A 23,041-nucleotide genomic window follows, 5' to 3' on the forward strand; every position below is an offset into this window, starting at 1 on the left:
GCCAAAAGTACGCCAAAGGGAACGGCGGACTGGCCCGTTCTCCCTTCTTGGAGTTTGTCCCGAAGCTTTGAAGCTCACCCCCAAGGCGGTCTGTGAACCATGGGACCGCCGCCGCGTCAAACAGGGAAGTCAGGGTCTGGAAGCCCTGAGTGTCCCGAGGCTTATGAACGAACCCTTTTTTCCCGCCTGCTCGTGAAGTGGGCGATGGCCTTATTCTTTTGTCATCGCGTCCCGCTACCCGACGGGAGTGTGATAAACTTCAGCGCTTCAGCAATGGAGCGTGTAACAAAATCTTGACGTAATAGAGAGTCCACTGGATCTCGTTTCTCGGACGAAAGGTCTTGTCCGCCCCGGTGGCCTAATCTCTTCTATGTTCCCCCTCCTCAGACGTTCAGCCAGCCTTCGGGCTCCTGTTAGGACCTCGTTAGGACTGAGAACCTCGTACCCGAAAACTTTAGCTTCTAGCGGATGTGTCTGCGATAGCGAGATAGATATGCGGGTGTGGGACTGCATTGCCCATCAGATCCCGCAGGCTGTTGTGGGCTCGGTAGTAGGCTCAGTTGGCCTTGTGGCGCCTCGTGTCTCTCGTTTCTCTCGTTTCTCTCGTTTCTCTCGTGTCGATTACCATACCTTTGTGTAGACCGTCGCCTTTACAGTTTCGACGGGTTTTCAGGATTCCTCAAAACCAGAACTAGAAGCATATTGACAGCTACTAGTCGTGGACGCTAATGAATGCTCCCTATCATCACTGGCGCGCGTGAACCCGTGTATTATCTCGCGCCCACCGTCATCTCACAGCTCAGGGGGGGCGCATCAGGGGGTGCTAATGAGCCACCAAAGCCCGAAAATAACAATCATGAGCACTAGAAGACCAAGACCGAGGATCTCGAAAATCCCCCGCACATCTATACTAGCAAGATGAGGATCAGAGTCCATGTGGCTTGCGAGCTAAGGAGTGGTCATGCATCTCGGGCCTCATCCGGGAGTCTTCCCGCTCTTCTGAGACCGTGTCCCTCAACCGCTGGTTCTTACTGGCGCCGATGCCAATGCTCACCACTGATCCATCCCGCGCTTGACACATCGGCATATCGCACTTAGGGGGAAATCCCACACATTCCCATAATGTCGATGCGCAGAGGCCCTCGCAGGCCTCACGGAGGCAATTATTACCGGTCAGTTACCAAGAAACGAGAACGAACACAGACACTATGCAGCTGAGACTGAAAATCTCACAGTGATAGAAAGGTCTCGTGACGGACGGCGTCGTCTCACACTACTGCAGGGCACAGAGAGCCGAGTAAGTAGCCTTTTTTGAGCTGACACCTCTTGGGCAGCTCGAACCGCACCGGTGCGTCCCCGAACTTGGGTTGACCGTGTAGCAGTCGGACAGTCTTTGCCCGTTTCCTTGGCGTCCCATGGTCCTCGTCAACTCTGAACTGTTTAATCGACTGTTTTGACATGCTTCCCTCACTTCCAGAAGACGGGGCTGACCACACCCACCCCCCTTCAGGCTTCCCTCCCCCCTTCTTTTCATATCACGCTTTGACGAACGGACATTGGAAAAACGGCCCATTTAGACCGTTTCGCTTTGGAGTTCTCGGATGGTTCTTGATGACTATTTCTAAAAATTGCCGAGAATGAGAGCCGTTGCACACGTTCGAGTCAACTTCAAGAGTGGGCTATGTAGTACAAGTCTAGCGATAGTGGTGCTGAGGATCCCGCCTACGAAGCTCGGCGGAGACGCCGTCGGGCACTAACAGCAGGAGAGAAAGGTTCTTCATCCTGTAAGAACACCCCCTGGTTACGAGTTCGCCAGCACGCACCAGGCCTGACGAACGACTTTTATCATCAGTCGAGTAGTTAAGCCAGTTGTCATCCTTGTCTGCAGAGCAAAGTTGTGTCCCATCCTGTGTCCGATTCTTTGAAATGTTGTTCTGCAGGGTAGGCAGAACGTTGCCTTTGTGTGACGAGGCCCTGTGGTGCTGGAAAGCCTATAGACATGACCATGTTCATCTGGTGAGCTAATTACTTACAGCGTGAACCAATTTTACCCAGCTCCGGTCCACCCCCAGCATCACCAAAGATCCCAGATTCCAGCGTCAGCCAGCCCAAGAAAACTTTTTGCAACGATCGATCGAATCCCGTCGACTGAACAATCCCCTCTCTTCATCACTTGATACTCCCCTTCACCCCGGGCCTTGGCCAGAGACTTCCGGACCCAAGAAAGTTGTGAACTTTGGCTCTCTGGATCGTCTCGCTTGCCCCCCAGCCATCGATTAGGATTGCTACCCAACAAACTTCTGCAGGAGCGAATAAAAGGCGATGATGGCTCGGCCATATCTCCTATTTGGCCAGAAAAAGAAACATAAACCTGGCCGAGAGAAATCAGACCAGCAACAGAGGCAGCCAGGTTCCGGGGCTGAGAAGCATTACTGCAGTGTCACGCAACAATCACGATCTGTTCCCGCCGGGAACGAACTCCCGGTCGGTATGCCACACTGGCAGGCAATCAATGTCTCATAGAATCCCCTCTGACGGACGACTCCGGGGACACGCAATCGGAGGCCCAATGGCGTCCAAGCGGTTCCCGCCGGCTATGCCTTCGCCGGGACAACTCGCGGCTAGGTCCCTATTGGCCAACACTCGGGATCAGGATTGGCGCGTGAACATGGCGAAGGCCTCGTTGCAAGTCGTTAGCCACAGTTATGCAACCTGCGAGTGGTTGTAGTACGACTGTTCGAGTTGTCGGAGTTGCCTAACTAAGATCTTGCTGTTGGGCAAAGTAGTTGGTAGAGTCAACTCCGACGAGCCAACAAAGAGCGTTGGAAGTCCAAAGCCTTTTGCTATCAACTCCATGTGTCTACTAACCAACAAATCGTGCGTAAACCGATCTCAACAGGAAGCACAGGCTTAGGAGATTTGCCTAGAAATTTGCAGGAACCATGGAGGGCTGCCCGAATTCCTTAAGAAGAGGACCAAGTTGAATCAGTAGGTAAAATCAAGTTTTTCTACACAATTGGACGCGTTGGTTGAGTTGGAATTGGGAAACTGGAAGAATTTTCGCTGACTGTGACCTGTGTCTGTTTAGCAACCAACATGATGACCGACGACACGACTGAACGAGCAAATAACTCAGAGTCTCGGTGAATCTGCAGATTCTTCTTTCCTCTATACATTTTCGGAATTTCTTGACATTTTCGTCTAGGATTGTCGAAAGGTCCCTTGACTCTGGCAATTGAGGCAATTTGTGTAAGTGTCGGACGACGAATGGTTGTTTGTTACACTTGTCGCCAATTTAATTTTGGTACGACAAGTGTTCCAAAGACTTGAAGTCACAGCTCGATGCAGGATTCAAGAATGTTCAAAGAGCGACAGATTGGGTCTATGGCGTAATTCGGTTTTCGGAGAGGCAGACAAGTCTATTCAGCTGTGAGTTGCACCTTGCACACCGTTTTGAAATGCTGCAAAATTGATGGTGATGGCGTAAGAACGTAGTTACAACTGTTCAGTTTGTTATTTCTATGACTTGTGGGTATCTAAATCTTCCAATACTGAGACTTGCAGGTTACCTTAGCGTCGGCCGAATCGAAAATCGCATATCCGCGGACCGGACTTCAGAGTCTCAGGACGACTTTGACAACCGCAGTAGTCGCCCGACGTCTTACACAAGTGTCTCACAAACATTTACGTCAAGTTTGACACATTACGAATACGGGAAACAAAGCAAACATTGAGCCAATGGCAGTCTAATTGTGGACTATACCAACGAATCAGCGCCTTTTCACGATAACCTGGGAAAAGCCTGGATGGTTCTATGCTTTGACCTCGCAGGCTCGCAGGCCTTCCCTCTCTCTTTCTCCCCGCAAATTCGCAGCGTAGAACAGATCGGATGGCTGACAGCGTTTCTAGTTTCTATAGATTTGTATCAAGTCACGTGCGAAACTTCCCATCGAATTCATGCGTAGCGAGCGACGGAATCTGTAGAGTTCTATTTGTCGGCTTTACAGAGCTCCCTCGTAAGTTCAATGATTTCAAAAGCCGACCTCTTCGAACCCGCGGACGCCGAGCCTACCCCAACGAGCCGATTTTGGATATTCTCAAGCGGTGGCAATTCCTACTGGAAAAGCCTATGCGTTGTACTACACCAGTGAAGTCTCCAAGAAGTTTGAGTGGCGGTTGTGGCCAATCAATACTGTTTGAGCTGAGCAAATAATGGTAACTAACGTTGGAGAGCGTTGAGTTGAATAGAGAGCAAAAAAGGGGCCCTTTCCGAATTAGGTGATTACCTGCTCAAACACGCTCACAGCCGGTTGTTTTGCACGACGCCACATCCATCGCAGTGAGCAGAATAAAAAAAATAGCAGAGATAGATATATGAATGAGGCGTTTTCCCCAAACTTTTTTTGTCGGGTGTTTGTGAAGAAGAGCAGTATTTCTGCAATGATCGCCGGGCGTGTGCTGCAAACGTGAATTGACATGGAATTATCAAACATACGAGGCAGAGCACAGAGCAGCTGCAGCGGTTCAAGCCGCTCGAGCGCGTCGACGGGTACAGCGTCATCGGGGATGCACGAAGCGTGAGCAAAGACGCACTCCCCCGTTTTATCCTCGTCCGGGGCTTGGACTTGCGGGAGAGAAAAACAGCAGCTGCAGGAAACATATGCTAACGGTTTTGACAGGAAACATTTCATCTTTGACCGAGGTTCGTCGATACATGCAAGCCGGGCCGGCCGAGACAGAAGCACGCGGGCGAAGTCGCTCGGCAAAGTGGTCCGATTCTCTACCCAATTTGGGCAACGATTTCGCTGACGATTTTGGGAAACCCTCGGGGTTTTCTGGACAGATTGGTATCCCGACGTACCGCTGGTTATCCAAGCGAATCAACTGATTATCGGGCGTCTTGGGCTGGGGCACACGCTGCCGGAGCTCGTCGCGGAGTCGGCGAGGAACGAGGCGGGCTGTCACCCGGGGACGATGGCGGCGTACTTCCACCATGCGATCACGCTGGAGCTGGCGTGTTTGATGAGCAATGATACGGTTCAGATGGCGATTGTGAAGGGTGTTAGGGTATGAGCGGGCTCCGACAACAGATTGTAAACCTTTCTGGGCACGAACGGCGTTTTGGTTATCAGTATTAGTTTGGGATTGTTGGAATATGGAATGATGAAGGAATACGAAGGACTGTTCCTGTTTACTTGCTAAGATTGAGCGAAAGCGAAACCTGGTGTGGCTATCACGGCGCACGAGATAGACCTCGGTAGCAATGAGCGGTCGGAGTTGCAGTTTACGGACAGGCTGCGATGTAGGTGCTACTTTAGACTGGATTGATCTGGACGACGATACCATTGACTTCAAGATGGTCCAACGTGAACTTCATTCCTTTGGTTCACGGCAGTGCTAACTGGCCATGACAGTCCTTAGATTGACGATTGCATGTTTTCAAGCTGCCATCAGAGCTAACATGAAGAAGGTCGTCGACGCGAGAGAAAGAGCCCATTTTAGTTGAGTATGGGGGGAGGGCCATATTATTTAGCGACGTTCGCTAGAAAGCTTCAACGGAGACCACGGGAGGGTGGAAAGTAGATGTATTTTTCAGAACTGCTCTCCTTCGCGCAATTACTACCCAAAGACATCTCAGTAAAGACTCGCCATTCAAGCTAGCCTAGCTTGCATGTGAATTTTAATCGGACTCTGTGTAGCAATGTTGTGAAGACTCTGTGTGACGGCCAATGGACCCCAAGAATGCCGATGACGAGAGCGCCACCAGTACGACATACTAGATAAGGGGGCTAACAGGCGCACCAGCATGCGATTGCCACGATTTCTTGGGTTTCAGTAGACTAAAAGATTGGAAAAACGGTCTTTTAGGGCGGATGGACTGGATGAGTTGGGGCTCGAGCTGGCAGACTAGCTGCTGAAGGCATCAGAACATGGCATTTCTTTGTTTTGCCCGGAGCCAAAAATTTGCGTCGGACTGCTCCGAAATCGGTTACTGCGAGACGGAGTCGTCCAAAGGCCGTGGACCAAAAGCGTTTCTCGGGATAACGGCGCGACTTTGGAGGCCAGGCCATACAAGTACGTAGTCGAGCAAACCAGCGACATTCGTACAAGTCAAGCCCGGCCAAAGAGAGAGGAAAAGAGAGCGCCTAGCTGGGAAGAGTCGACCGCCGTGTCTCTGATGATAGGAACAAACGGCCAGTTGCTCAAATTGGCGTGGCGGCAGCTTCGAATTGATGGTGTCGCACGAGATCAGCCACACAATGTCAGTCCAGTTGAGCCTACGCTGTTGACCCAAAATGGGACGAAAGGCTACGAATGATAGATGGCATGGAGATCTCGCGATCTTGTGTTCGTTTGCGTATAGTATTGGGTGTTTTGGTGTTACGATCATCAGTTCCCAATTCCTAGAAGGGATCGTTTGTGTCACTAGCAGATACGCTTCTAGAAAGTCACACAAACGCCATGCATTAGTGGCCAGTTTAATAGGGGCCTATTGAAGCAAGCAGCCATGACTGAGGTCCCCCTGAAGGCGGAATGCAAACTTCGGCTCGGACGAAACGTTGTACCAATCTGGGTAGCCTAATTGCACAAGAAGTCCCGCAAGCATTGGGTGTTCGATAATGACAAGCAACTGCTCCAGGGTGCCTCGATATGCTAGCAGGACGTAAAGAATTAATGGTCACACATTCGAGGGAATTTATATTCGGATCGCAGAGTTCTGGGGTGTATTCGGAAGGGTTGGTGATTGCTTCGAAATCGAGCGGCGTAGGATTCGGGAAGGCTGTCACGCAAGATGATGAGGGACCTGCGCTTGTGTCGGCATCGGGACGGTTCATGCAATCTAGCTAGCAAGCTTCGAGCGAAGGTTCGGATCCGCCAGGCGATGGCGTCGACTAGTCGGCGTGGGGGTGGTGGGAGGATAGTTTTGGAAGTGTTCACGATGCCTAGCTGATTGCAGATGTTAGTAGGGCCAGTTGCAGACTCACAAGTAAGAATCATGATTGAATCCCAGCGCCAAAGGTTGTGATGCTCTCCTCAATATGACGGGAATAAAAGATTGTAAAGGCCAGACCAGCAGAAGGTGTAAGCGTAAGGTCTGTCCACAGGTCTAGCACGAAGAAGAAGGCTGGTCTAGTTATTTGACTAAACATGCAAGTAGAGCACAAACTCTGGGTATTGCTAGCCCGGAGCAAGCTATCAGCACCTCCAAAATGTCAACGTCTAATCATATCCGACAATCGGATCAAAGTCAAAAATCGCCTTTGGCCACTCATACTTGCCATATCCGTGATATCTCTGAATCCGGGGACGGCTGGATGAATCGCCGGGGCCAGCCACGGCAGATTCTCCCGGTCCTTGGGCGCCGATCCGGGGCCCGGGCCGACCTGAAACCCGTGCGAGAAGTCCCGAAGAACTTCGTTTTGGAAGATGGAGCACAAGCGCACACAGGGGTTTGTTGGGTCACATTGAAATTGGGAACAGGTGGCCGTCGGTGGAGAGCAGGGGGGGAGGGGATGAGTGGGGAGTCTCGTCATCAGAAAGGGGGCAGCAGGGATATCCTCCTCATTCGAGACTTGCAAGGGGAAGAAGGGAAGAAGAGAGAGACGAGGAGGGGGAGGGGTGGGAGTCGTAATCGAGAGACGGAGTCGGGAATCAAAGATGCAATGCAGAGAAGCGACAGCCAAGGAGGGGCCAAGAGTGGCTGTGCAGATGACATAATCGGGTCTGTACAGGTCCCGCTTATGTAAACCCGTCCTCCGTTATCCGGCTATCTTACCTCCCCGGGTGCCTCGTATCGTGATATCCGTATGGGCATCCCGCGGTTTCCTTTCTTGGGCGAATCCGCGTAAGCCGGCTTAGGTAAGTAAGAGGAACCTTATGTGTACGTAAGCAGGGATTCACTGCCCAGAAAGACACTCGTCAATCTTGATTGGACAGCCCTGGCAAAGAAGGGGACTCTGCAGTGGACAGACTCACTAAACTGCGGCTGCACTCACTGGTCGTCGCCAGTGGTTTGGGACTGGAACTGCCTGGGGACCGGCCCACTGCCGCACGGAAGACGGGACAGTAGCACCTCCATGTTCATCCATGCCAAATCACGAACCTTCGTGTTTCGACATTGCCAGCCGCAGAGTCAATTCAACCTCCATCGAGCTCTGTCGTTGCCAGCGGAACCGACATCGCGACTAGCCTCACCATCCAGCTTCTCTTAGTCCTGTCGATCCGGTCAATGTCTGTCTGCTCCCAAGCAGCATCCATGGGACCCCTTTCTCTTCCGTCATAGTATTTCGATAGTGTCGTGTGTTGCTGCGCCTTTCCAACACTCCTTTTTCCCTCCATCTCCGCCCTCACCCGACCGACTCGATACCGCTCGTTTCCCCTTCGCTGCTATACGGATGCCAATAGACGGCTTTGATCGACGTCCCTTTGATACATCGCCCCCCTGATTCCCGTCCCCGTCCCCGACCGGCGACAACCGCAACGATGCCGTCGGATCGCGATCACCGGTACGAATCTGTACCGCCCATCCCCAGCTACGATGAGGCTCTCGCCACAAGCGGCCCGGCAGACCCCTCAGAATGGCAGCAACCCCCACGCTCTCCGCTAGACGATCGCTCCCAGGCCGAGACTGAGTCGCAGTCGCTGCTGAATAGAAATGGCCTCGCAACTTCATCACGCCGCCCAAACGGCTATAGACCGCCAACAGTCGAAACAGATGACGAAGATAGCTCATGGGGCAGCGACGACGATGGAGACGAAACGGCATACGTGCGCCGGGAGATGCAAGAGCTCGAAATAGGGGATGCGGACGACAGATCGCGCTCGTCAATATGGGGAAAACGGATACCATTCGCCCTCTCTTTATCACGCTGGAAGTGGTCTTGGCGATGGCGGATGCCAAATTTGCGCCCGACAATTCGACTGCCCTCGGGCTCGGCCGACAACTCCAACAACTCGAACGAGGCGAATGCGACGACAACGAGACCGCGATTTACTTTCCCGCAATGGGACAAGGACAAGGCGCGGACGGCCATTATCATTTTTGCCCGGGTGTTTGCTGTTGTCTTCGTCATGGGCATTCTTTACGCCCTTTTCATGAGCGATATTTTCACGAGCATGGCTAGGCGCATGAACGGCGGACTGCGTTTCAACCCCGAGGATGTACGCTTGTACGTGCAGCAAAATGTCGAAGGCCGCCGGCTGAAGGCGTCGGTAGCTCATTACACAAAATACGCCCACATGGCAGGTACCGAGGGCGACTACGCTCTGGCTATGGACGTCGAGTCCATGTTCACCAGAGCCGGGCTGGATTACGTCAACGTTGACGAATACTACGTGTACATGAACTATCCAAAGGCCGGAGGACGCGCTGTGGAGATTATGGGCGACGACGGAAAGCCAAAATGGTCTGCGAAGCTGGAAGAAGAGGAAGTCGGAGGAGAAGCAGCTGGACACCAGACATTTGTGTTCCACGGACTATCCAAGTCAGGAGATGTTAAAGGACCTCTGATTTATGCCAATTATGGTGCGAGATCAGACTTCAAGAAGCTTGCGGATCATGGGATTGACACCAAAGGCGCCATCGCTCTTGTTCGTTATTATGGTACCCAGGCAAACTTGGCTCTCAAAGTCAAGGCGGCAGAGGACGCCGGCTTCGCAGGCTGCATTGTGTACAGCGATCCAGCCGATGACGGCTTCAGATTGGGCGACGTCGCACCCAATGGCCGCTTCATGCCCGCCGATGGCGTTCAGAGAGGCTCCGTTGCGCTGTCGAACTGGGTCCTCGGTGACCCCCTGACCCCTGGCTGGGAGAGCAAGAAGAACCTGCCGCGCATGAAGCCAGATGAGAGCAAGGGTCTGACCAAGATCCCCAGTCTGCCCCTTGCATGGCGTGACGCGCAAATCCTACTACAGCATCTCAAGGGCCATGGTGAACAGGTGCCGAAGGAATGGGCGGGAGGTGTTCCTGATATCGCCGAGTGGTGGACTGGTAACCTTTCTTCGCCCATTGTACGACTCAAGAACGACAACGACGTTGTGGAGCAGAAGGGTATCTGGAACGTTTACGGCAAAATCGAAGGCATTGAGCAGGATCAGAAGTCAATCATCATTGGAAACCACCGAGACGCTTGGTCCTTTGGCGCGACCGAACCTCACTCTGGCACGGCGGTGCTGATTGAGATGGCACGCATCTTTGGCACCCTCGTCTCCAAGGGTTGGCGCCCTCTTCGCAGCATCGAGTTCATGTCGTGGGACGCCGAGGAGTACAACATGATCGGCTCCACCGAATTCGTCGAGCACAATGACGAGCTCCTGCGGCAAAACGCATTTGCTTACATCAACCTCGACTCTGCCGTGGCAGGCAGCGAATTTCACGCTGCGGGATCGCCCGTCTTCAAGCAAGCTGTCCTTCGCGTTATCGACCGTGTCTTTGATGCGGGCCTGAATGCGACAGTCCGTGACCTGTGGAATCAGCGCGAGGGTGACCTGGAAGAGCTTGGAATGGATGGCGACTGGGTTCCCTTCCAAAACATCGCCGGCACCAGCTCTCTCGATCTCGGCTTCAGGGGCGCACGATTCCCCGCGCAATCCAGCTACGACAACTACGAATGGGTCCAGCGCATCGGCGATCCAGAGTTCGCGTATCACGTCATGATGGGCCAGATTGTCGGCCTCTTGATCCTAGAGCTCGCGGATAAGCCCATTCTACCATTCGACATGGTGGGCTACAGCGAGCGCATCGAGCGTTACATCAACGACCTGGCCAACTTTTGCGAGCACATGGGTGCGGGTACGCAAGACAAGTTCTCGCTGGAGCCTCTCAAGAAGCTCATCGCGGAAACCAAGGTCAACGTCAAGGGCTTCTCCATGTGGGAGATGACGTGGGAGAGCACAGTCATGGGCGGCGGCGGCTGGGAGTCGGGCGATATGGGCGACAAGCGCATTCAGTTCAACAACCACATGGCCGACTTTGAGACGGCGTTGCTGGACCTTGAGCAGGGTGGTGGTGTAAGTTTTATCTCTTCCTTCTTCCGTGACATGGTATCCGTATTTTCTGATTCAATTGCTGACGATTGCGTAGATCCCCGACCGTACCCAGTTCAAGCACGTCATCTTTGGGCCCCAAGCCTGGTCCGGCAACAAGCCCGTCACCTTTGCCGCCATTCGCGACGCCGTCGAGGCCGGCAACTGGGAGCTCGCGAACAAGCTCGTTGAGAAGACGGCGCGCATCATCCAGAACGCGACAAGTTCGCTGTCCGAATGGGAGAAGGCTGCAGAGAGCAGCTGATCGCACCATTACTCCCATTTCTACGTTGTGACTTTTTTCTTTCCTGTGTTTCGATACGACGTTGGGGCGTGTGTGTTGTACCGCATTTTTTGAATGCAATTGGAAGAAGACACATGTACGAAGGGGGCTCACTTGCTCTCATTTCCTTTTTGTTCAACTCGTTTACAAAAACTCCGTTTGGGAGATCTTCTGGGGTTTGATAGCTATCTGCGCTCCGTCGTGGAAAGCCTACTGCCAATCCTCTCTGTTCCTTATTTTTTCTGGCATTGCAAGGAGTTTAGGGGGGGTTCTGCCACACAAACAACCATGGTTTCCGCAATTCTTTTTGTCCCGAAGGTACGATAGTCGAAACTACCTATACACTGCCAGTCCTGTGGCGGAATATGTAACTGCAGCTGCAACTATGTTCTGCCCGTGATATTACGCACGGTCTAGTCTTCGTGGCGAGTTTTGTCGTGATGGAAATCGCCAACTTGCCCCTACCCTACCCTGCCAGTCCTGGCCCCTCGAACTAGTCAATTATCCTCCAGACGCATCGAGATTTCGCCCAGGTCAAGTGCCGACTCGGAAACTCACTTGACCATGACGCTACATGTTCTTTGGTGTACCTCGTGGAGAGGTGGTCATTATGGCGGGGATGAAAACTTCGATCGCTTCACTAAGAATAAGGTAAGGTAGGAAGAGAAAAGCACGACACACGTATATACAATCGAGGCCACAAGCCACATGCAAAGCTTTTCCATTGTCTCTCTGTGCACAACCACATTCCACAGATTTCGTCTCGTTCCAATTCATTGCATGCGCTTATCGTATAAACACGTTTTTTCTTGACTCTCTCACACACACAACTCTCTCGTCCCCTTCTGCTCCAATCTCCGAACCTCACTCCACTAGGTTCTTCTCACAAACCCGTGTTGGCCACTGCTCCCCTTCGCCGCTAATTAAGAAACCTCCATCTGTTCCCTCTCCATAATCCCTTCTTTCATTCTCCCTGCTCTCGTAAGGTGTGTCGTCATGTGGTGATTGGATGAGTGCCTCCCGTTTGCTTCAGAACCGGGTTGACAGGATCCAAGTACCGTTGCTTATTTCGGGTACAGAACAATGCCGTCGTACTGCCGTCCCTTGATACTTTCGAGGATGTGGTAAAAGTGGCGCTTGCTGTTCTCGACCGAGGCCGAATCCTGCTGGTTGCCAGCGAGGTTGGAGTGGATGAGCTCAATGAGGCCGTTGAGGTATTTGGTTGTGACCTGTAACCCAGTCAGTACTCGGGAAGACAATGCAAAAAAGCTGTGATGACACTTACCGCCGCGTTCTGCTGCTCAAAGTAGTAGACGTATCGGTCGAGAATCTCAACAAACAGCTCAATCGATGTCGCCGTCTCCATGCAGGAGTCAGCCACGCGCAGAGCTCTCTGAAGACACTCAAGCACTCTCTTTCCATCACGATACAGCTGCGATGAGTTAGTAAGTGTCGCTTGATCGGGTTTACGGTCCAGACTTACCCCAGTTTCGTCGGCCTCGCCATTGACGGCCATTGGCGTGGCCCACCACAGGTGACTAGCGAGGTAGACAGCCCGGCACTGGTCCGGCTTGCGCAAAAGCTTGCTGCCGTGCTGGGCGCACTTGGTGATGAGAGTGTCGTAGTTCTCCTTGCCAAAGTTTCGCGTTTGGTGCAGCGCCGTGGCGATAACGCAAACGGCTTGGAACTGCGCCTTGGAATCCGAAATCGCCTCCTCGTAAACGGTGAAGGCTTGAGCAAAGAACTCGTAGGCCACCTCCTCAAAGCCCGTCATATCAGCCGTCTGGCCGGACGCGCAGAATAGACGCAGGGCAAGCTCCGCCGCGCCGGCTCCGTTGACACGGGTATACAAAGTGCTCAGAGCAGAGTGCATAAACTTGAAGAGGGCATTGCTCTGGGTCTCCCAGTTGTCCTCGTAGTGTTCGCGCGTCTTGAAGCGTCTTGCAAGCTTCATGCAGGCGGTAATGAGGGGCGGTGTCGTCGTGCGGATCCTCTCGTTGCCTTCAGAGTAAGCCTTGCGGGTCATTTGCAACAGACGGAACTGTGTGTCGTTGTCTTCGCCATTAATGAGGTGGACAATTCTGGCCAGCCAACCTTGTTCCTCCATAGTCTCGTCGGTTTCGACAGCGCGGCGTTGTGCAACACCTGGGTAGTTGGACGGTGTCTGGGAGCCCTCCTTAATGAGCACCTTCAAGACCTCCAAAACATTCTCCATCTGGCTAGGGGTAGAGATCCGTGTCTGGTCACGGAGGAGGGTGCGAGCGACTTCACCAGCAACGGCGCGGCGAGTTGGATACGACTGTGACTGAAAAAGAGGAACGTAGGTAGGAAGAGAGAGTGCGGTAAAGATGGAGAGGTAGCGGTTGAGAGGCGCTTGCAGCAGGGCCAAGAGACTTTGCTGTGCCGGGGGAGAATGAAGGTCGGCATTGTTTGCGTTTTCCCGGACTTTGATCGTGGCATACTCAAGAATCTGGTTGACAAAGTCTAGCCTCTCGGGGTAAATGTTGAGTGCCAGGTTTGTCAGTGAGCAGAGCAACGCTATTGTGTCTGGGATGGGAAGGTGCTGCGCATCCACCAAGTTTTTGACTTGGCTAAAGAAAATCTCGTAGAGCTGCACGTTCTCCGGGATACCCTTCTCTGCGTCATTCCCTTCTCCGTTGACGGCAGTGGCCTCAGTGTCCGCAATCGAAGGAGCTGGCTCTTCTGGCGGGGGTAGGTCCTCTGCGGCGCGGGCTTCGTTTTCGCTGCTCTCGTGCGCGGCACCGTTTGTATCGAGGTCGAGGGGTTTCCCATTTTCGTCCACACCGGAGCCTGGCGCACTTGATGCCTTCTCGGCCTGCAATTTTGTCTTCTCCAGCAGAGCTGAAAGAGCCTCCTCTTCCAGCTTGGCCCGGTCCCCTTCTCCCTCGTCCTTGGATTCGCGTTCGGCGTAATCTGACAAGCGGTCCATCAGGCCGATAACAATAGCTTTTACATTGACGTGGGGATTCAGGCGCGAGACGGCCCCGAGGAATTGGTCCAGAGTGTGTAGGTGGAAGTCGTCAGGGAAGACCTGGGTGATGACCTCGAGTAGGTACTCCTGTGCCAGGACATCGCGACATTGCACAACCTGCTCTAGCAGAGGCGCAAGAATGCCCGACTTGTACGTTTCCAGATCCACAAGTTGGCTCAGTCGGACGATATTGCTTCCAACCAGAAGCTGGAGCTCTTTCCGCTCTCTTGTCCGTTGTTCGCGCTCGCGGGAATGGCCTTGGTGTTGCAGCCGGACCCAGAGCTTGTTCATCTCGACAAAGTTGGTGAGTATGAAGTTGATCGAGTCGGACAAGTTGCCCTCGGGACCGTCGCCGTCACCTGTCGGCAGGTAGTCTCTGGCCTGGCCGGAAAGGTAATATCTGAGGAACAGCCCGCGAATGGGATGCTGCACGCCCCTGCTCATATCCATCATATCCTTCATGAGTTCCTTGACAGGTGCGTCGGGGATAGACATGTAGGCGGTGCCGACGGTGATCATGAGGTACAGGCGCGGGATGATGTTGCCGGCATACTGGACGAGCTCGTACAGGTCGGCGAGATGGTTGACGGGGTGGTTCTCTCGGAGATGGACGGAGAGGTAGCGCAAGGCGTCAAAGACGGCCATGTATAGCTCATAGTACTGCTTCGGGCCCAGGCTACTCGTGCGCAGCTCGGAAACTAGGGTTGAGCTGAACGAGGTGCATTGGACTGTTAGTCTCGACCATTGAAGCTTATCGGGGGCATCGAGAGAAGCTGCCTAGGAGCTCCCGGGAATCCGGGGAACGGGGATGACGTACCAGCACTTGAGGGCATCCATGAGCTTGCTCGGCGTGTCGAGGCATTTGCGCATGAGGGCCGTCTGCTGGCGCACCGCGACCAGGGCATCCTCCAAGAGGCGTGCCTGGTCTTCCGGCGGCACAGGAGTCGCAGACATATCGAAGTCGAACCGGCGGGGTAGTTATCGATCGAGGCGACGTATATGATGCTCAGTTGTGGCTCATTGATGAAGAGGACAAACGACAGAGTCGGAGTGGATCGATTGCGGTCGGAACAATTGCGCGATGGATGAGGACGCAGATGTCGGAGGTGTGTCGTCGGCGCGCGCGGCTGCGAAAAGGGTTGCGAGGTGAGGTCCGGGGGGGTTCGTTGGAAGGCTGACGATGGAGTCCCGTCAGGTTAGCAGTAGCTGGCTCGAGGCGAGTGCTAAGGACCGACTGGGCAGTGCTGCGGTGTTGTGCGATGCGAGCTCGGTGGACTGAGCCGTGGCTGGAGCAGTGGAGTGAAGACCAGACACTGGCTGGCGTGGACGAGAAGTGGAGACTGTCCCTTTCCATTCTCTTGCGACTTGCCTGTGACGTGCCCGCCAGTGGGAGGTCGGAGAATCGAGCTGCCTAGAGGATAGATTATGTAATACATCATTATGTAAGGCAGAGTTGGGGTGGTCTTCTCTTCACGGTTCAATCGATCCCTCCGAGCGTGTCGAAAATGCAGTGAAATTGCGGCTCTGTCAAAGTACGTATTCTGGGCCGGTCAGCTATCAACCGTCTTTAGTGTTTGCATTGGATTGATGCTGGTGCCTTCATAATGCAATCTACTACAAGATCGTTTCTGCACAGTCTTCTTGCAGCCTCGGCCAGGAAGTTGGCATCTAATACCTCGTACGTAATTTCCTCGCAGTGAGGTCCTACTAGTAGTTCACCATTGAGCTTAACTCTATGAGTTGAACTGGAGTCTAACGGATTCCACAGCCAGGTGTCGGCCATCTCATCTGCTGGGAAGAAAAGGTGAATCAGCATCGTTGGCATCCCCAGAGCTTGAGCAGACAAGCGGTCGACTTGTTCGAAAATTCCCAACTACTTCGTCTGCCCGGGACAATTCAGGTTCTCTAACTCCCTCTTTCTGGATATTTTCATTACAGTAAATCGATCAACAACATACTTTGCCCCTTCGAAGAAAGCGGAAATCATTGCTACTCGAGCGTTGACTCTAGACTCTAGACCGTGGAAGGAAGATCGACCAGGATCTCGAACCACACACGTTGGTGCGTTGGCGCATTGGTAGCAAAGGTTCTGTCTTGGGTCGCGGCACAGGCCAGAGTTCCGGCCAACCGCCCCCGCCTTGGCTGCATAGACTGTGGATTCAGTGCGTTTTCCGCCTCTCAACAGCACACAGCCAACTTGACCACTTGACGATCACAACGGTCAGAAGCAACAATAACATCACCAACGAACGACAGTCCCTCTCACATGCCATGCGTCAGTTCATTCATTCGTTTGAGGTTCTCTCAGCAGCTGATTCGTACACTGTTACATGCTTGTGCAATGTATCCGTACATTCACGATGCCCTTTGACCAATTCGCATCTTCGCCCACCTCAACTAATACCATGCCGTGTGCTTACTCCGTACCCATGTGCCATTGCTGCATCATGCAGGATATGTGTGTTCGTGAACCCCTTACTCCAACAAAACGCCATCCAAATCCAGATAGTACTCCGCATCCTCTCCATTTTGGCTCCATCCCCGCAATCAGTGGGCTCGTGTCCATACTCACCCGAGTTCCCGAGTGGGAAGGCCGAAAAAGCAGCCCAGATTTTCCTACCATCACTGCCTCCCCACGGTCTCAAGCTGTGAGGGACACAGCAGTAGCAGGAAGCCCACAATCCGTCTGGAGATACTCTACAAGCGCCGTGTCAATTGACGCTGAAAAGGCAGCAAACAGCAGCGTTGCCGTCGTGCCGGGCGCAGGGAGATGCCGTATCCTCGGTACGATCTCCAGCTTCTCAATCCCCTCGACCTTGGCCAGCTCAGCGACCCACTCCATGCTATCGTGCTTGATGAGCGCCAGCAACCTCAGGTCCGAGACGCTCAGCACCTGCGGCCCCTCCCACGCCGCCGTCGGTCTTCCGCCCTCCACGACGATACGCAGCCTAGGTATCGCCTTATCCAGCCGGCGGAGATAGGCGCACATGGTCGCCCAGTCCAGCCGGTCACTCTCACTATTGCAGTGCATCACAGGCCCGTCCTTGCGGATGGTGAGCTCCTGGATAGCAGAGCGAGACGAGGGTGTCAGGTCTTTGAGGAAGGGCACCACAGCCTCAACGTCGCTGCCGAAATCGAAGCCGTAGGGGCGCCCGTAGAGGAGATGACTCGCCTCGCGGTGGATGCGGCGGTTGACGGCCATGATTTCGGGGTGCATTACGGACTTGGGGCTGGTCAGATGGTGATGTGCGTACGTCGTCAAAAAGCATTGCCTGTGAAAGGACCTCTCGATGATGCGGTACGAGGTGCGGCGGTAGGTGCTCAGGGCGCCAGTGTGCAGCTGGTGCATTGCCTTATTACGGACGGCGAGTCTTCTTTCGCCAGCGTCGTCGAGAAGGTATTCGTAAATCATGATGCGGATTTCGGCGGGGATCCGCATCAAGGGGGATTGCTCTTCGTCCATGTTGGAATCGTAGGGTTACGAGGTGTGGGAACTTGGGGTCAAAATCTGGGGTCGGAACTCGGGTGGGTTGGACGGGGACGCTCCTCGGATGAATGGAACTGGTGCCTGGAGGTTTAAACACAGCAAGGCAACGATGAAAGAAGATGCGGAAGAGTAACAGAGTCGGAATAAGAGAGAAAAGAGGCGGAATTTGTAGACAGCAGAGGCGGAAAGAGGGTCACCAGCTGGTCTTATGGCATCGTGTAAGATACGGCAAGTGCCCCTGCGGAGGTGGAAGGTGAGCGTGACTCCCATTGACATGTCTTTCCGAATTGGTACACCCACGCGTTCCGAGAAGCAGCCAAGGAGAGGGGTCCATCAAGGTGCTTTCCTAGTGACTGATATTGGCACTTGCTTCTGCCCCTAACTGCACAAGTGGTCCTTTCCCCGAGTCGGAAACATCCCATCGGCCAATGACTCTTTCCCTTTCTTTCGATGAGCAGAATATCGTTGCTGTTGCAGTTGCAGAGTGAACATCCAACCGCTGTGCCGCATGCATACGCGGAGTCCCGACCTTGGCCGTCAAGGTCCCCTTGTTGGGGTCCTTGAGGGGAGGTGTGGATCTTCCCGACCTCATCTTACCTTACCAATGGACCTCACCTCACCCTTGCTTGGGCAGTCAGACTCCCTCGTTGAAGGGTGTGTGTGGCAGATAATTCACCTTGCACAACGGAGACTCACCAGCAGGCCAACAGCTGCTTAAACCAGCCGAACCAGCGTGAATGCAACTTGTACAGTGAGCCGTGCAACATGTAGCAAATAATATGCAATGCTCCGCTGGGTGCTTACCGGCTGACTCTTCGCGAGGAAGATAAGCAATCCTTCTCCACTAGTGCAGCTTATGGGCCGTCTTGTATCGTACCTATCTGGTCCCAAACCAACGATGCTCGCAGGCCAATGCCTCGGCCCTTGTTTCGGACCAGCGCTCTCGGCCCCGCGGGTCACCCCGGGTTTCCACAATTCTAGAATCGCGGGGGCCACCGGGACACCTCCGCGTCCAGGGTCCGATCCCCGCCGGCTACCTCTCATGGAGCACCTTAACTTTACACCTATGATTGAACCAGCAATCTTTCTATAAGGATTATCCTCACAACGGCAACCTCGGTGCCATTTTCTATCTAACGACTGGCTACCTGCTTGCCTGAATCACTTGCTAAGCTTCATTGAGGTCTCAGCTCTGTATAGGAGGTAGGTGATTTCTACAAACTCTTCTGTCTGGGGCGTAAAAGATATATGCGTACCCCTGTGTCCTTTGCCATCTTACCCAGCTTAGTCCAACTCCCTTATGACCATGTAGAAACGCAACTTTGGCTCGCGACTCACCTCATATCTAGTACGTATGATTCCCTGGAGTCTGATTCTAATCGGCCTACGAAGTTTTTCATGTCGTGGCACTTGCTGGCCTCTCTGGTTATTCCAGACGCAATGATAATTTGAATGAGAAACACAACAGTCAGCATTCAGACTCGACCTCTCGGGCATAACTTAGATCCCACCCGGAGGAGCTTGGGAGACGCAAAAATGACATGGCAGATCTTCAATTCAACCCTCCATTGTACAGGAATTGGTAGCCGCTGCGTAGTGGAAATCGATGGATTAAATATGGAAGGGAATCTCAAGCAAGTTGGTATCATTCAAGCCCTCCACCAATAACACTCATCATACAAAAGCATATCCTCTCAAAACAAATACCTCACAAAGCCTTGTCCAAAGTTCCCTTCTTGACAAAGTCCTTTGTCGCAAATTCCCTCTCACCGCCAGTAGTAATGTCCTTATTCTTAGACATGCCCTGCGAGTCGCCAGCCGCGGTGTCAACAGCAGAGTTGAACTTTCCGCGAATCACCTCTCCCATTCCCTTTAACCCAGTCGTCAGCATCACAAAGTCACAATGATTCCCCCATCATACAATGAAGCATCAGCAGTTGCGGGAACTACTCACGTGTCCTTGTGCAAATGCACCCTTGATCTGCTGCCCGATACCACCGCTACGCGTCGTCGGCGCATCACCGCCACCGACCGTGCTTGTAGCGGCTCTGGAAGTCGAGTGCGTTGCTGGAATCTCGCCGGTTGTCGTAGTGTGGGAGGTCGCGGTGTTTACACTGGGGTTCTCGTACGTGTTTGCGGTGCCGGCGGTCTCAGCGTTGAGAGCTGCGGGATTCGTGTGTGTGGCCATGGTGATGGTTGCGTTCAAGCTCCGGTAGACGTTGAGTTTTTATGGTGGATTAATGAGCCGAGTTATTTGAATATTCGGTAATATTTCAATCAAAGATGAAGTTCAAGTTGATGATACTATCTACAGAATTTAAATAGAAAAGAGAAGTTGGTCGTTAGCTTCCTTGAACCTGGTCTGGTGATGCGCCAAGGGGTGACGTCACGATAGCGCAAAGTTGGCTCGTGGCTCTTGTTGATCTGTGGACCTTCGGATCCGGCTTGCCGCATGGATGTCAGCCTCAATACGTCTCATTGTTCAATATTCCTATCAAGCCTATTTCCGTCTGTCAAAGAATATCTCATGACATGAAACTTATGACACCGGTATATTTGGGATGACTAGTTGTTGCACACAAACCATAATGGACTGCATATGTCAAACTTCCACCGAAGAAAAAATGATTTTTGTCAGGCTTACAGGCAGTTTGATATTACTACAAAAGAAGACGCCTTACCGGATGAACCCCGTGAGAAAATCTCGTCTATGTAAAGAAAATGTACCATCCAACCTAGTGCTGTGTAATCCCCTCAACAGAAGAAAAGTTTGAATGTGTTCCAATGTGCCTGTCCATCCTATCGTTCGTTTTCTCGATCATTTGCACAGGACACTGGTGACAGGAAGCCCATCAACTCAAGCTTCACCACGCGCCCAAGACAAAAACCATACCAACAAAAGACCAAACCCACCTCGACACCTCAACCCTCTCTCCAGCACCGTAATACCCCCTACCACCGCCCCAACCACCCCCACCGTTCCCCCAGCCCCAAGCGGCACTGATTTCACACTCCCCGTTGAAGTCAATGGTATCTGTTCTTCCAATGGGGGTGCAGAGAGACGACGACTCGGCAGACTGTTCGCTGTTTTCGGTGCACGTGGTAACGTCGCTCCATGTTCCGTTGAGGCAGTACTGGAATGAGTTGGACAGACAGTTGTACTGGCCCTCGGATCCCTCGCAGGACGTATCGGCTGCAATGGCGAGGTATGAGAGGTCTGCTAGGACTGTTGTGTCTCTTGTTTGTTTGCCGAGAGATTGTCCTGTGACTGGGGATGGTGTCGCGGAGGTAAGGTCGACGAAGAGGGCGAGGAGGAAGAAGAGGAGTAGGATAGAGAGGACGCTTTTACGTCTGCATGGTTGGAGGCGCGGGAACATTGTGACAGAGAGCCCCAAGAGGTGTTGCCGAAGTGAATATCTGCGGCCCTGAGAAAAGGAAAAGTTTGCTCTGGGAAGAAAAGGGAGAGTGGCTGTTCTTGAGCTCGATGGACGGAGTGTTTGTCTGGAAAGGCTGAGACGAGCGTCTAAGTCGGCACATTAGCATATATGGTACTCAAGGAGTACCGCAGGTATATACTCCCTCCTTTCCCCTCCCCCCTCTTTGCAGTTGAAAGGCCTTGCCCCAGAGTTGGCCGAGAAAGGACCCGAGAAACATGGCAAATAGATCGGGGACCCATCGAGGAATGACGAAGTTGATTAACAGTCACGACGCACCTTACTACCACTCATGGAGCCATTCTCATCCTACCTTAGCAAGCTCGTGAATAGACCATAACTGTGAATACATGCCTAAATCTCTTCGTTCCCGCCAGATTGTCTCAGAAACTAGCTTCTCTGGCCGTAAAACTGTCGGAACCTGTGTTCGTCTGAACGGCACCAGACCGTCGCTGCGTTATTAGCTGTACCGGCGTAGTCATGACAAGACCGTAAGACGTGTAGACATGCCATTGGGCAATCCCGAATCTAAGGTAGCTAGCTCACCGAGCGAAACTTCACCTCCAAATTTTCCCGTCATCCCTCTGCGCCAAAAGCTGCAAAAGAGAAAATAGCATGGATCCTACGGACCTCGCAGTATCTTTCTTAAGCTTACACTCTAGCTCCCCAACGGCACCCTCCTAAAACTCTCCGGGAGGTTGTCATGCGTAAACGGTTTCCCATGGCACGGATTGTCGGCACAGACTTGGCTTAACTCGCACACGCCCTCTGCCCTATCTCCGAATGTAGAGGTTGCCAAGAGGTCCGCAATCCTGCAGGAACCCGATTCAAAGTACAAATTGCTGGTGAGACTTGGCAAACGTCCCCATTTCTTTGAAACAAGGATGGGCAAATGTATCTCTCTTTTTTGAGGGTGTGAAACTAAATAAAAGTAGAGTATGAACCCATCCCAGGAAACCCGTGAACCGGTTCGTGATGTCCAACGTGTTCTCGCGTTGGTTGATGGTGCTAGTCACCTAGCGCCAACGCTACCCTTTCCTCCGCGCACCAATGAGCTGGCTGATGCCTACAGTTCCTGGAAGGCTAGCCAGCGGATAATTTGTCTAATTACTCTGCAAGAGTGTTGAAGGGGAAAACTCTTCTGGCATCGTCTTTATTGCAATCGTCCTACTCTGAGCTGCGACCTGGCTTGCATAATACATCCCTATCTGACCCGAACTTTCCCGTGTGCTTTGTGAAAAACAAGAGAAGCAGGCTGCTTCCATCGAAATAACGATGGATAAGCAACAGGAAGCATTCTCTCACTCCAAACAGACTACTAAAAGCCGAGGTTATAATGATAGTAGCTGCCTAGGAACGGAGTCGCAGACGCCCCAGCTTGGAGTCGTGAACTTGTGAGCACGAGGTTTCCCCCATCTCACATTCCATATGCCCCTCGTGCATTCTCAGTCCGTGAACTGGAATCTCCGTAGCCAAGTCCTCAAGTAAAGGCCATCTGCCCCCTGGCCCTCCGGCCCTGGCATCTCCCAACACTTGCACGCGAGACCAAAAACTTAGACGGCCTTTTCTTCGCCGCCTCCACTCGTCGTATGTGAACAACCCAGGCCAGAAGATAGTAGCCCCCGATACCCAATATTAGAAAGCCGGCAGTGGCGAGAATAAGCACCACGGTAGCGCTGCGTGCAGCGGCAGGCATGGTAACGATGATATCAGCGATGTGATACCCCGTCGTGTCATTCCAATTAGCACGCTTACTTCCCATCTTGACGAAATCCTTGGTGGTCATTAAGTCGGTTAAGTGGACACGACCTACCGCAGCT

The 23,041-nt window shown here is 52.9% G+C and overlaps 7 protein-coding genes across 7 annotated transcripts; 2 read left to right on the forward strand and 5 right to left on the reverse strand.

The window, feature by feature from the left end:
• Window positions 1-4,842: 4,842 nt before the first annotated feature.
• BDZ83DRAFT_581523 (uncharacterized protein) lies at window positions 4,843-5,073 on the forward strand (the record flags this gene model as incomplete). Its single annotated transcript, XM_060505467.1, has 1 exon — window positions 4,843-5,073. A coding segment is annotated over one exon (231 nt), but the record flags the coding sequence as incomplete, so codon positions are not given.
• Window positions 5,074-6,531: 1,458 nt separating this feature from the next.
• On the reverse strand, window positions 6,532-7,105 carry BDZ83DRAFT_395838 (uncharacterized protein). Its single transcript, XM_060502819.1, has one exon. The coding sequence runs from the start codon at window positions 6,997-6,999 to the stop codon at window positions 6,673-6,675; it is 327 nt and encodes a 108-aa protein (XP_060363176.1). The 5' UTR covers window positions 7,000-7,105; the 3' UTR covers window positions 6,532-6,672.
• Window positions 7,106-8,349: 1,244 nt separating this feature from the next.
• BDZ83DRAFT_395870 (PA domain-containing protein) lies at window positions 8,350-11,584 on the forward strand. Its single transcript, XM_060502820.1, has 2 exons — window positions 8,350-11,010; window positions 11,084-11,584. Exons 1-2 carry the CDS (start codon window positions 8,485-8,487, stop codon window positions 11,288-11,290), a joined length of 2,733 nt encoding a protein of 910 aa, XP_060363177.1. The 5' UTR covers window positions 8,350-8,484; the 3' UTR covers window positions 11,291-11,584.
• Window positions 11,585-12,372: 788 nt separating this feature from the next.
• Window positions 12,373-15,254, reverse strand: BDZ83DRAFT_581453 (vacuolar protein sorting-associated protein 35; the record flags this gene model as incomplete). Its single annotated transcript, XM_060505461.1, has 4 exons — window positions 12,373-12,537; window positions 12,594-12,740; window positions 12,792-15,009; window positions 15,118-15,254. The coding sequence occupies 4 exons, from the start codon at window positions 15,252-15,254 to the stop codon at window positions 12,373-12,375; spliced, it is 2,667 nt and encodes an 888-aa protein (XP_060363178.1).
• Window positions 15,255-16,941: 1,687 nt separating this feature from the next.
• Window positions 16,942-17,763, reverse strand: BDZ83DRAFT_753758 (uncharacterized protein; the record flags this gene model as incomplete). Its single annotated transcript, XM_060514390.1, has 1 exon — window positions 16,942-17,763. The coding sequence occupies one exon, from the start codon at window positions 17,761-17,763 to the stop codon at window positions 16,942-16,944; it is 822 nt and encodes a 273-aa protein (XP_060363179.1).
• Window positions 17,764-19,495: 1,732 nt separating this feature from the next.
• BDZ83DRAFT_720886 (uncharacterized protein) lies at window positions 19,496-19,975 on the reverse strand (the record flags this gene model as incomplete). Its single annotated transcript, XM_060512317.1, has 2 exons — window positions 19,496-19,657; window positions 19,742-19,975. The coding sequence occupies 2 exons, from the start codon at window positions 19,973-19,975 to the stop codon at window positions 19,496-19,498; spliced, it is 396 nt and encodes a 131-aa protein (XP_060363180.1).
• Window positions 19,976-20,261: 286 nt separating this feature from the next.
• On the reverse strand, window positions 20,262-21,164 carry BDZ83DRAFT_732102 (uncharacterized protein; the record flags this gene model as incomplete). The annotated part of the gene is made up of 1 exon (XM_060512886.1): window positions 20,262-21,164. One exon carries the CDS (start codon window positions 21,162-21,164, stop codon window positions 20,652-20,654), a length of 513 nt encoding a protein of 170 aa, XP_060363181.1. The 3' UTR covers window positions 20,262-20,651.
• Window positions 21,165-23,041: the final 1,877 nt, after the last annotated feature.

Source organism: Colletotrichum acutatum (genome assembly GCF_030867785.1).
Source record: "Colletotrichum acutatum strain CBS 112980 chromosome Unknown BDZ83scaffold_69, whole genome shotgun sequence".
Classification (NCBI taxonomy): Eukaryota; Fungi; Ascomycota; class Sordariomycetes; order Glomerellales; family Glomerellaceae; genus Colletotrichum; species Colletotrichum acutatum.